Source organism: Bactrocera tryoni, chromosome 1 (genome assembly GCF_016617805.1).
Source record: "Bactrocera tryoni isolate S06 chromosome 1, CSIRO_BtryS06_freeze2, whole genome shotgun sequence".
In the NCBI taxonomy this organism is placed as follows: domain Eukaryota; kingdom Metazoa; phylum Arthropoda; class Insecta; order Diptera; family Tephritidae; genus Bactrocera; species Bactrocera tryoni.
In genome coordinates this window covers 78054614-78068549 of record NC_052499.1, presented here as the reverse complement: position 1 = coordinate 78068549, position 13936 = coordinate 78054614, and the positions used below count along the sequence as shown (strand labels likewise).

At 35.6% G+C, this 13936-nt stretch overlaps 1 protein-coding gene across 1 annotated transcript in view; it reads left to right on the top strand.

Moving 5' to 3' along the window:
- Positions 1-345: 345 nt before the first annotated feature.
- The window catches only part of LOC120781424 (muscle segmentation homeobox), a 35291-nt gene continuing 21700 nt past the window's right edge, over positions 346-13936 (top strand). Inside the window, exon 1 of the mRNA XM_040113647.1 lies at positions 346-2155. Within this exon, the coding sequence (XP_039969581.1) occupies positions 766-2155 (1390 nt within the window). The 5' untranslated portion in view covers positions 346-765. The remainder of the gene's footprint in view (positions 2156-13936) is intronic.

The window sequence follows — 13936 nt, the reverse complement described above, 5'->3', positions numbered from 1 at the left end:
GTTGTCCGTTCGTTTGTGCACGCTCGCCAGTCGTATATTTTACCGCTACGCCAAAAGCAAAGTAAAACAGCCAGTGGCTCGATTAAACAGTGACAAATCGTTTCATTAATAAGTGTTGAATAGGAAAACAATTTTGAAAATTTTTTTATTTGATTTTGATAAGAAATTGCAAACACTGGAATTGTTTTACAGCTAAAAAAAAAAAAACAATTAATTAAAAATAAACACATACACGCACGCACATCACAAAAACTGGTTTTAAAATCCTGACTGCAAATGCATGGTGCTTTCGTTTTTGTTGTAACGTTAATGAGAACGCGCGCGCACGGTCGCATTAGTCATTAATTAAAAATTAATTAAAGCGCTTTAGTTGAAAGCTAACAAATTTGCAAGCGACAAAGCACAAAGCCAACAAAGGTGACAAGCCAATTTGAGCGTGAAAAGCGAAAAACAAAAACAAAAAATCGAAATTTGAAACAAATTGAACAAAATTGCAGTGAGTCAAAAGCAAAAACAACAAAACACACCAAAACAAATCGCAAAAAAGCTCACCGGAGTGTTGAACAAATCTCATTACGCTAACTCAAGCGCTTAGCAGAGTACGAAACGGTAAAAAATATGTTGTTGTATTCGAAGTCAAACAGCTGTGCACTGTGACATCTTTTCTTGTATAAAAACAAAAAATAATAAAAAAATTAAAATTTAATACTGTGCAACATTATCAAAACGCCAGCGCCAGTTACACTCTCGCCACCCCGCTGCCCCATGTTAAAGCTGTCATCCACAGGAATGACTGTCACTGGTTTACGCACAAGCATGACAAGCCCGACGGTACCGCCGCAAACAGCGTCCGCCGCCATCACCACCACCATGACAATGACCAGCCCCAGCACGCTGGTGGTCAGTCCCGCACATCTAATTGGTGGCAACAACAACAATAACAGCAATAGCAACAACAATAATACAAATCTCAATCGCAGCGGTAGCAACAGCAGCCCCACATCACCCTCCACACTCCTCCTAACACATCAGCAACAGCAAACGTTGCAGCAACAATTGTTGCCGCTACATACACAGTCAACGCATAGTCACCCGCATCAATTGAATAAGACCAGCTCGCGTCTGAGTAATTTCAGCGTCGCTTCACTCTTAGCCGATACGCGGCCAGCAGCAAATTTGTCCCCCTCACGCACGCACAGCGCGGACGGCATGCAAATGGAGCCGCGCAATCTGTCCAGCCACACACCAGCCGTCACGTTGTCACCTGTTTCGCCGGCAGGCTCCTCACCCGCTTCACCCAGCGCCACACACGGCACGCAACCTTTGGCGCCACACGCCGCCAACCATCCGCCACATCAGCATCCACACGCGCACTTCCATTCCGCCGCCGTGGCACATCATGCACATTTGTTGCATGCCGCCGCAGCTGCACACGCGCAACAACAACACGCCGCCGCGGTGGCTGCCGCTGCTGCAGCACAACAGGCGGCGGTCGCGGCAGCGGCCAACAGTGGCACAGCGCCACATTTGCATGGCGCGACGGCTCACTTGCGTCACACGTTGAGCAGCAGCTCAGCGGAAGCGCCCACCAATCTAGTTACCACGGAGGGCGGTAGCGGCAGCAATGCGCAACAACAACACCATGCGGCAACATCGCGTCTGGGTTCACCCGCTACACATATGAGCGGCCCGAGCGCGGACACGTCCTCCTCCTCATCGGCCACAGCGTTGCTGGCGAAACATGAACGTCACTCGCCCATCGGCAGCTCGGTGGACTCGGAGCTGGAATATGATGATGATTACAATGAGCACGAGCACGATGGTGAGCATGAACATGATGAAGAGGAGGATTCGATAGTGGATATTGAAGATATGAATGCGGATGATTCGCCGCGTTCCACACCGGATGGCATGGACAGCAGCAAATCACCGGAAACGCTTAGCGCTCATATGCCCAACTCACCGCATCTGCTTTCGCCAGCGGCACTGGCTGCCTCGGGTCATGTGCCCATACGGCCGACACCGTTTAGCGCGCTGGCCGCAGCCGCGGTGGCGTGGGGTGGCATCGGCGGCGGTGTGCCTTGGCCGGGTGCGCGTCAAATGCCACCGTTCGGGCCGCCTGGCCTATTTCCAGGACAAGGATTCGGCGGAGGTGGTAAGTGCAGATTTTTGTTATTATTTTATTACAAGAAAATGTTAGTGAATGAGAGAATTGTTTGGGTGTGAAAAGCCGACGGGCGGTAGTGTTTCTGCTAAAACGATGTTGTAACTAAGCTTAATTTAGCGGCGTGCTGATAGAAATATTTGAATTACTTTGTTTGGATGCTAAAAGAGTATCTCAAGACGTTGTTGATGTAGTTGTTGTATCGGCATAAAACATTCCTGAAGCAATTTCGAGGAATGGTGCCGAGTTGACAGTCCTTGATAGGATAACAATCCGGGTCAGTTCCAATATATGTATATAATCAGAAATATTATTTTCGAAAATATGATATTTTATTGAATTAAATTTTATTGAAATATTCTCAAAATGATATTTTTATAAATATCAAATTTGATTTTTGAAATTTCAATATTTCATCAGAAATATTATTTTCGAAATTATGATATTCTCTTGAATTCAATTTTACTGAAATAATTTGAAATTGTCAATCTGATTTTTGAAATTTCAATATTTAATCAGAAATACTATTTTCGAAAATAATTATGATCAACTTTGTTTTTTGAAATTTCAACATTTAAATATTATTTTCTAAAATATGATATTCTCTTGAAATATTCTCAAAATGATAATAAAAATATAAATTTCATATTTAATTTTTGAAATTTTAATATTTATCAGATATTTTATTTTCATTTAAAATCTATTTTTTGAAGTTTCAAATGTAATTTTTCGCACTACAATACAAATAAAAAATTTTGAAAACATACAAATTCTAAAAATATATACAAAGTGCCTAGCCACTGAATAAACTCAAAATAAAACTCATTCCAATTAAATCTACTATTTTTCTATATAATTTTTTTCAATATAATTTTCCTACAATTTATAAAGAAAAAAATATTTATACCTTCAAACTTAATTTAACGCTAGAAAACAAAATTAATATTTATGAAATTTCACAACTAAATTTTAAAATTTTTCAAAACTCTTTTATCAGAAAGTTTCTAACAAATTTTGCACTCAGTGAGGATTCAATCACTCATAAAAGTTCCTAACAATTCTGGAACCCATTTGCCTTCTCACTCATAAACTTCTCCCATTCAATTGGTCCACAATTGAGTCACTTCATTTACATACACAAATACACATAAAGATGCGTTTGCCAACGAGCGTACGCATCAATTACTCACGCCACCCATTAGTTACGAGTTTCCTCATTTCCAACAGGAAAGTAAGAAAAACAACAACAATTGTAGAAGATTGGCAGAAATTTCAATAAAAATTTAAAAAAAAATCAACCAAAAATTTTAATGAATTCCGCAAACAGTTGACCGGCGCAACCAACCCCAGCAGAAGTAAGCCAACAAGCAAGCGCTCATTGAATCATTAAAGATTATTTGACAATTTAATGCTTTCATTTCATTTATTTTTTTTTTTTGTAGTTTTTGTTTATGCTTATTTTTTTTTTATTTTCTTATTTTCACACATACAATTGCGAAAAGCTAAAAATAATGTGCGCTGCTGTCGCCATTAAAGAACGCGCAGCTGAGCCGAAAGCTCCAGCTAGAGTGCGTGTATATGTATGTATGTATGAGTATTCGTGCACTAAAACAAAACCTATTAACAAAAACAATAATAGCAATGAAAAAGTCAACGCAAGCAGCATTAACACAAATGACAACGGGAAGAGCAGCCAAAGAGCACAAACACGCGCACACTTACATATATGTAATATAGACATATATGCATACATACATACATACATATATACATTATATTATAATTGGATGGGCAATATGTGCTGTGCTCTTGGTTGGCTGCTTGATTGGGCGGCTCTGGCCGTTGGGACACTTATTGCGACTCCACCGCTGGGTTGTTGTTGTTGTTGACGCAGCGATTCAATGCTGATTTTCGGTGAACCACGCAGCGCAGCAAACAATTACAATTCATTGTTTTACGACATTGCATTGTTGTTGTTGTTGTTTTACATTTATCCGAAATGTCTGCAATATCAATTGGACGGCGCGGCGCGGAATGGCCGCAAACGGGCAATTGTGCGCGGCTGATTGGAGTTAATATGCAATTACGCGATGGGGGCAGCACAACAGCAACAATAACAACACAAACAAACAAAATGCCTACCATAAAACAAAAACAACAACAAAACAATAAACAATTTTTATAGAGTTTTTTTCACTCGTACCACAAGTGCATGCTTTCCACTGCTGCTGGCAGCCAATGACTGCTGCGGCGGCGCGGCCAGTCAAAATGCGTGCAATTATCAAATTAAATGCAATAAAAAGCCCATTTGGGCGCTGGCACGCAAGTATAATAAATAATAATATGTATATACATACATACTTACATATGTACATATGTACAATATATGAAGAAAAATCTGGCTGATTGGCGCGTCGGCTTAGCAGCGCGCTTCCGGTAGTCTAATAAATAAAAAATAATAATTTTTTTCATGCGGAAATATTAAATCTATAAAAATAATGCGTCTCTTCTTCCGCATTGCCAGTTTTTAGGCGTTTTTGTTGCGTTCACGCGCTCAGATGCCTATCTTGCCACACACCTAATGCACAATTCACGCGTTGATTGTGCAACAATTTTCGCAATGCATTAAATTTGCATACTCTCCAACCAATATACTCACTTATATGCAACAAAATTCCTGCTATATAGCTATATAAACCGATGTGGCAAGCTTTTTCCAACCAAATAGCTTGACGCGCACTTCCGCCACTGCCGCATATGCATGCACTAGTCTGCCTATTTTCAAGTTTATAAACAATATTTGCGCCTTGCACTTGACTAACGAGCTAACGGTACGCGAAACTTACTTGCAACAGCGCCTAGCCAACCACAGTGTTGCATATTGCAAGAAAAACTTTAATTGTATGCAAGAAGTGTGAAGCACACACACATATATACATAGATAACCACATTAGAGAGTAACTAACTTGCCACAAAAAGGCGCTGGCGGTCACACAGCGTTTTTGTAGCGCGCAACACTTTGTCAACGATGCGGCAAAGCGCGATACAAGCGCATTTGTGGCACCTTTCCAACATGCCGGCGAACCCTTTCCGAGTGACAAGCAGCAACCATTGTGGCAGCACACAGTAGCAAAAGTCAAAGTACCAAGTCCAACGCAAGTCCAAGTCCAAGTCAAAGAGACAGCTACCGTTTCGGTGCAGAAAAACGTGTGTATTTACCTTGCATGTGTGTGTGTGTGTAATTTCTTCAATATTGACTGTTTTTCTGTTGTGAAAGTCCAATTGCAGCATAGCCAATTGTCACGGCTACTAACTAAACCTGGCAATGTGTGTGTGTTCAGCTATGCATTGTTGTTGTGTTGCATATGTATGATTGTTGCCCTGCTTGCTATGCATGTGTGCGGCCCTTTTCCACACCGTTTGCACTTTATACATTTCACCTTTTCCACAATTGCATACAATATGCATGAGGCTCCTCTGCTTTGTAGTTAGAAGTCTTTGCTTTTGTTGTTGTTGGAAGGCATAATTCTGTACCTACGGCCTAGCCAACTGTGTTCACACACTGTGCAACATAATTTTATTGCATTTATTTGCGCTGCGTCACTGTGAATTTTGCTTTAATGACCAACAGCGGCAGCAGCAATGGCCAGTGGAAGTCTTTAAATTGTTGCTATAGCAAAATTGATGGACTCGCAGCGTATCTAGTTGCATTTGAGTTGCTTTTTATGTAACTAAATTACTTGTTTGCATAAGTTTTATAGAAATTTTATCTTATCAGATCTTTGTAAGCGCTGTGTTTCGATTGAGTTCCTAATGCAGCATAATCGAGGACTTCTAGATCTTCCGTTCACACCATAGTGATGCTTATGTAACCGAAATTTTCTTTATACAGATATGTATAACTGTAATCGCTGCACCGAAATTTTGTGTGTAATATTTTTTGCCGCTACAATAATAACAACTTAAAGGTTTTCAAAAATTTCCAACCCGCTAAAAAAAATGAAAAAAAAAAATTACATTCTTGACGAAAATGCTGATAATTTCAAAAATTTAGCAATATAGTGCAAAAAAACTTCTCAAAAACTGGAAAAAAAAATTTCTCAGGATTGAAAAAAAATATTTTTTTTTTAAATTGTACGAAATTGTTATATGAAAAACTTCTCAGGATTAAAAAAAATTTTTTTTGAGTTTTACTAAATTGTTGTATGAAGAACTTCTCAGGATTGAGAAAAAAATTATTTTTTTTTTGTTTTACGAAATTGTTGCATGAAAAACTTCTCAGCATTAAAAAAAATTTATAATTTTAAGTAATTTTCCTATAAAAATCTGCTGTAATGGCAACTGACAATGCAAATATTAATATTTAGCACTCGTCTGTAACTTTTGCTCAATAATAATTAGATATCATTGTTCACGAAGTCTTAGGAATTTTTTTAGAAATATTGAAATTGATTGGAGTCGAAACTTAAAAGTATTGTGGTTGTTTTGTTGTTGTTGTAGCGGCAGAAAACATTGCTAAAGTAATTGTGAGGAATGCTACGGAGTTGACAGACATTTATTGGTTAAAAATACGTGTACGTTCCGGTTACTTGGACCCGATTGTCATGAGAAAGACTTAAAATTAATAATTGGATGATCAAAAAATATTATATTTATACATGCTAAAGCTAGAAAATTCAATTTCGACTGATTAGATCAACTTTAGAGTTACATACATATGTTTATTAAAAGCTTCTTAAGGTTATATAGAAAGGCATCAAATCACAGTTTGGACTTTAAAGAATTCTAAGTCCGAGCGATTTTTATTGTAGAGTTAATGCTGAAGCCCACAATTCCAATTCGATTTGGTTCTTTGTTTTTTTTTTGTGCTAAAAGCGCCATGTCATGCATAACTAAACTAAAAAAGAAAATATATGTATTCATCGTCACCTGAAATGCAATTTATATATCATCAATAATTCGAAACTGAGTTTTTTATTGACTACGATTTACTAGATCATATTATACATACCTAGGTGTCATAAAATTTTAAAAATCACTGTCAGATATAACCAATTTATAACCAATATATAATTATTTTATAACCAATATATAACCATTTTATAACCAAAACTCAAATTGCAGTTTACGTGACGATATATTTATATACAATACATATCGTCATCTAAAATGCAAAACAACGAATAATCAAAAAAAATTAAATCGTTATCAGATATAATAACCAATAGATATATAACTATTTTAAAACCAAAACTCAAATTTTTATTCAAAATGAGTTGTTTTTATTAATACTTTTTCTTTCGCCTGTAACTTATGAAAAGTGATGTTACTTTATTTTGCACTTTACGAGACCATATATCCTTATAAAGTAGGTTTTGAACTATAAGCAGAATTTCTTTATTAATTCAGCAAAAGTCATGCCTTAAGATACATATAATTTTTTATGAATTCTGTTTATAAAATTTTTTTTCCCATTTTTTTTAAATTTTCCTTTCTTAATCTTTTATGTTCGTAAAATGTCAATATAAACTTAAAAACCACCCAAAAACACTTAAAATTTGAATCAATAAAATTATTTTGACAAAAAACTTGAATATTGAAGTGCTTGAAATAAATTTGTGGTCCCTCAATGACGGCATTTCCTTTCATCCCTGACCCCATGGACGATTTAGTGTCACATTAAATGGCAATTGGCCTTTTGGCCACGTACCAACCAGCACAAAAACGGCAATAAGTTCATCAGCAGTGACAGCACCAGCAACATCACCAGCAACATCACCAGCAACAGCGGCGGGAGTGTAGCCAAAGGGACAGCAGCTAGCATGGCATGCAAATCTATATAAATATTTGTACTTGTAATTTAGTTGCTGACATTGGCAATGCAACTAATTCCGATGAAATTGGATTTTTCAACAAATTTGAATGCCAGCGCGAGAGACGAGCGCGCGAGCGAGCGAAATAACAGGTGCACTGCGGCAAGGGCACACAAGGCAGCCAACCAAGCGCAAGCACATACACACACATACATATATCTACTGCGGTAGCAGCAAAAAACACAGTTAAGTTATAAAAAAGTGCAGCAAATCAGCAGCCTGTCAACTTTTTACCTTTGCGCATCCGCGCCACTTGAAGCGCGCTATGAAGCAGCCGCCGAAACGCGCGCGTACATATGTACATATATATCTACGAGTATGCATGTATATGCGCTACCGTTACGGCGTGTATGCGGCACTGCCACTTATCCAGCATTTATCCATTTGTTTTGTGTGATGTGTTGTTTGCTATTTGCTGTTTGCGCTGCGGCTGGATTATTGTCAGCGCTGCAGGTTGCCGTACAACTGAAGTGCCGCCGCCTTAGCCGGGCTGTCACCGCCAGCTATGCGTCCTTTGTGTGTCATGTGTATGCGAGTGGCTGTGTGTGACAAGTGTGAGGTACTTAGAACCTCGGCAGGTCGCACGATGCAGCACACACACACACGCAAGCATGCATATACACGAAAGACTCTACTCACCCGCTTGATTGGGCCAATTGGTCATGGCCGATAGCTGGTAGGCAGCGGCAAAGCCGAAAGCATGCATAGCTGGAAGTTAGGCTCACTGCCACATGTCAGATTGCCACTTCAGATAAGCGAGATTAGCCCGCGTTGCAGCGGGCGCACGCTGCTGCAAATGTCGTAATTTGGCTACTGACTGTCACTGCTCGCCGCATTACAGGTAGCTGTGTGATGTGACAAGTGCTTGGCGGCCGTCGGCAGCTACCAAGCTACCGTCTTCATAGCCGTACTTCAACGCTGGCTGTCGGCAGCGTAAGAGAAAAATGAAAATGTCGCTTATCTGCCGAATGTGTTACACTTAATTTGAGTCAAATTAAATGATACTTTGTAGGCATTTAACGTATCTATTATTACATGCTTGGACACGCTGTTTGTGTAAGTGCGCGCCACACACCAACTAGTGGCACACCAGGTTTCTTCTTCAGGCCACACGCATGCAGTTGAGATCTAGAAAACTCCCTCACACACACACACACAAACACCCACGTATCGCTGATAACGCTGCAATAAAACCAACAAATATCCAACTACAAGTTGAGACATCAGTAGCACTCAGCTCCGCCGCACCCGCAGTCGCAGCGACTACACAAAATATTCGTGTTTTTCAGCTGATGAGGCCATAAAAAAGTGTCGCATTTAAAGACAAAGCAACGTTTGTTCGAAAAATCGATCGAAAATGGTCTAAATGACAATGTGACAAAGGCAAAACAGCAACAGTTAAGTTAACAACAATAGCAATAACAACTGCTGCTGCTATAAAGCGCACTACAATTATGCCTCGTCTGTTAGTAATTAAGCGTTTTCAGCTGGAAATTTTTTCGTAAGCAAGCCACGTTAATTGGGCGCTGCATTGCAATGGCCCGAAAAATGTAAATTAAAATAATAATGAGCGGCAAGTAATGAGAGAAAAGGTGCAATGCCGTTAAAGCTGTACGTGGCAATGGAAGTTTACTTGAAAAGCTTACACCATAAAAGCGGCTAAAAATAACGTAAAGGTTGACAATTTTATAAAAGAAAATAATGGCTTTTAAACTTTGTGGTTTTGTAATTTTATGAAGATGAGAGAATATTGTTTTATTGAATTCTTTTATACCTCAAGACGGAAAAATATTTTTCATGGCACGTTTTTTATGCTGTAAATTAATATAAAATTTAAAACTGTTCCTTCTGCTTAAAATTACTTGTTTTCAATATATGTATATTAAGTATAAATTGTGAGGAAAGTATTAAAAGTCAAAAGTTTAATACATTTTTTTTATTACTTCTCATAGATTAATCAGTGGAAATCAATTTAATATAATTATATAATATTTTCTTCATAATAAAATAAATTTTATTATTAAAAATAATTTTTAAAATGATAAAAATAATTTTTAATATTCTAGATATTAATATTTATGAATAAAATAGGGTTTGTTTTTAAAAAATTATAGTTAAATTTAATATTATTTATTTTAATTACATTTCGAATATTAGAATTTTTTTTATTAATAAAAATTAAAGAAAAAGTATCTTTATTCAGAAAAATTAAAATTATTTTTATTAATAAAAATTGAAAAACCAAAAAATAAAATTAGTTATTACAAAAAAATATTTTTGAATATTCCAAATGTTAATCTTTAAGAACAGTGTTACTTAATCAAATACGGATTTCCTTTTAAAACTTTGGAACTTTTTTTTAAATTAAATTGTCTTAAAATTAATAATTTAAAATTTTTTTTGAATAATTTGAAATATAAATAAATACTTTAAATAAATTTTATTAACTGTATTTGGATAATAAAAATTTTTTTATTAATAAAAATTCATGTTAATTTTATGAACAAATGTTAATATTTATGAACAGCATACTTTAATAAAATACGGTTTATTTTTTAAAAATTGAGAATTATTTTGTATGTTAAAAAGTTACAAATTACTAATTTAATAATGTTTTTAAATAAGCTTTCTTCGTTATTTTATTTATTTTAAAAATCAAATATTGCTTTCTCGTTGAATAATATTAAAAAATTTATTTTTCATGCCGGTATTATTAATATTAACTAATAAAATAATTCTTCACATGCCAAAAGTAAATATTTAAATATTATTTAATAAAATACAGATTTCAACTTAAAAATTATTTTCATATTAAATTGTTTTGTTATTAATAATTAAATAATTTTTTATATAAGTTTTCTGCGTTATTATATTTATTTCCAATTTAAATATTGTTTTTTGTTAGAATAATATTAAAAAAAAATTTTTCATGGCTATAATATTTATCTCAGAAAAATTTATTTCTATTTTAATATTTCTTTCACTTTAATATTATTCACTGTTCATAAATTCGTACATATAAATATTTTTTTTATGCTCAATCTATTTTCTTCCATAATATTAGTTTATTTTTTATTATATAAAATTTAATTAATATATTTTGTTTTAGGTTTTTTTATTATTTAAACTTCAAATGGTTAGTGATTTGCATTTTCATGCTAATATTTTGTGTTAAAATATATACATTTTAAAATTCAACTAAAGGATATACATACATACTATGTATATGTATATATGTATGTATCTATGTATGTACATAAGTAAGCCATATGCACTTTGAAGACAAAAAACCCATTTTTTGTAATTTTGTCTTTGAAATCAAAATTCGTATATTTCAAAGTAATTTTTACATTTTTTATTTTTTAAATACATATTTTACCCATTTTTGCTCCTTTGCTTTAACATAAATTCTCATGTTTGAAAATCAAATTCATTTATTTTTAATCATTTTTTAATTTTTTGTTTTAAAAATGCATTTTTCGCCCATTTTTGCTCTTTCGTTTTAATCATTTTTGACATTAAGATTATTTTATTTTCAATTATATTATTATTTTTATACTTTTATTTTATAAATACATTTTTCAGAAAATTTTTATTATTTTGCATTTGAAAATTTTTGATCATTTTTGAAATTCAAAATTATTATTTTAAACTAATTTTTATATTTTTTTGTTTTATTAATACATTTTTCAACATTTAGCTTTCCCTTTTTTTGTTTTTCTATTATCATAATTTTACACTTTTTAAATATAATTAGTTCTAAAAATTAGAAAAAAATATTTTTTTGGTAAAATACGATTAATAAAATCTATTTGTTTCCTTATCGTATCACCTTTTCTACAATATGCGGCACTTCTCTCATTATTTCAACACTTTTCTTTTCAATCGCTTCACTAGTTTAACACTATTCACCGTATTTACATGTGTTTATGACAACCATATTTACTCATACTCGTATGTCTAAAAAATTTACTCCTCCTCTCACTGACTCCGCCTCGTGCTGCTCTCAATACCTCGTGTCTATTTACTGCAATTCACCGAACATCGCAAAATTACTTAAGCATTGAAAAATTAGTATTAACACTAGCGAAACGAAAAATTGCAAAAATTCTGCCAACACACCTCAATGCAAGATTTTCAATAAATTTTAAGGAAAAAATTATTGTTTTTTTACAACTCTTTGCTGGCTACGAAATTCAATTAATTTAATGCAAATGTACATGGCGGCACGCACGCAGTGAATAGAGACACAGAATCGTACAGCAATACACACAAATATATACATACATACATACATACATACCATAACTCATGTACATATATACATATGTATATGTATATAATGTATGTATATGTATACATACATATATTTGTTGTTACAAGTAAATTGCCTTTCGATGCGTTCAAATGCCTATAAGCGTGTAATTTTATATGTACATACATACATATGTAAGTACATACGTGCATGTCTGTATATTTGTGTGACTATTTGCTTGTAAATTTATTTGCCGCCGCACCCGCGATTTTCGACAAGCGCAAAGGTTAAGTAAATATCTTAAATCAAATTAGCCAAAGTACGAATTGCCGGCAATGCAAATTATGCGAAAGAGTGGCCGCTCGGCCAGGCGTTCAGTTATGCCGACAGACATGTTGCTGCACAAATGCATTGCATTGCAATCACGCTTTTATTGTACATATATATAGATATATACATATATATACATAAATATGCATGAGTGTGCATATACATATGTACATGCATATATGTATATGTGTGTAGAAGTGTTTGTATGTATATATTCGACATGCGAGCGGCATTAACACTCGCAAATGCGGTTTAAGCGCCTGTGCATTTGGGCAACGACCTAGCGGTGCTTTTCAAAACACACACACACGGACACGCACACATATGCAAGTATATGTGTTAGAGCACAGCCCCTTTTCGCTACAAAGTTGACTAACCCCTCGGCAAAATAGTATTTCATGCCTTTTTTGCCGCTTTTTTGTTGTTGTTGCTAAAGCGCTTGGTTGCAGCGCGCCTAGTTGGTATGCAAATGGGTGTAAGCGACTAATATGGCCTTATATGCTGATTTAATGCAAATAAATTTTATTTGGCACAACATTTTTCTTCATAAAGTTGAGTGGCGGCGACGGCGGCTATGGAAGCAAAGCCGATACACACACATATACATACATATGTATATACATATGCATGCATAAGTACATATATACTCAGAAACATTTGTCTGCAGTCTGGCATGCCAAGCGTAAATTTGTATGTGTGTGGCATGCCACTCGCCGCATACTTGTTGTTGTTGTTGTATTTTGTTGCAGATGGCGTGCAAAATGCAAATATTATTAGCGCTGGCGTCTGGGCTAGCAACGCCCTGCCGTGCCGCCACCAACAGTCAAGCGTCTAAAAGTCACCGGTTAGCAATTTGATGCGCCAACGCGTCACCGTGTGCTTGCAACCAACCAGCTAAAAGTGCAAAAGTTGCACGAAGCGCCAACATTAGCGGCCAGACGCCATCACGTGCAATGCCAAGAAATAGCAAAACACCAGTAGCAGCGCCATCACCAAACACCATCTCCGGCCAAATCTGCCGTCAACCATCAACACCTCAACTTTCAACTGCTGCTTGCAACCATCAAAGTCAATTTAGTGAAATTTGCTGTAGTTGTTAGTGTTGTTGTTGTTGTTGCCATTTGCAATTGCATGCGCCAAGCGCCAACAAATTAAGCAAACAAAAAACAACAACGACAACAACAACAACAACAAATAATTATGCTTATACTCATTTGCGAAAAATTTGCCTGCTCGGTTGCGTGTGTCCGTCGCGCTCGACGTGGCAAACAAGTGTCTACACACATATACACTTACATTTCACAAATATACACA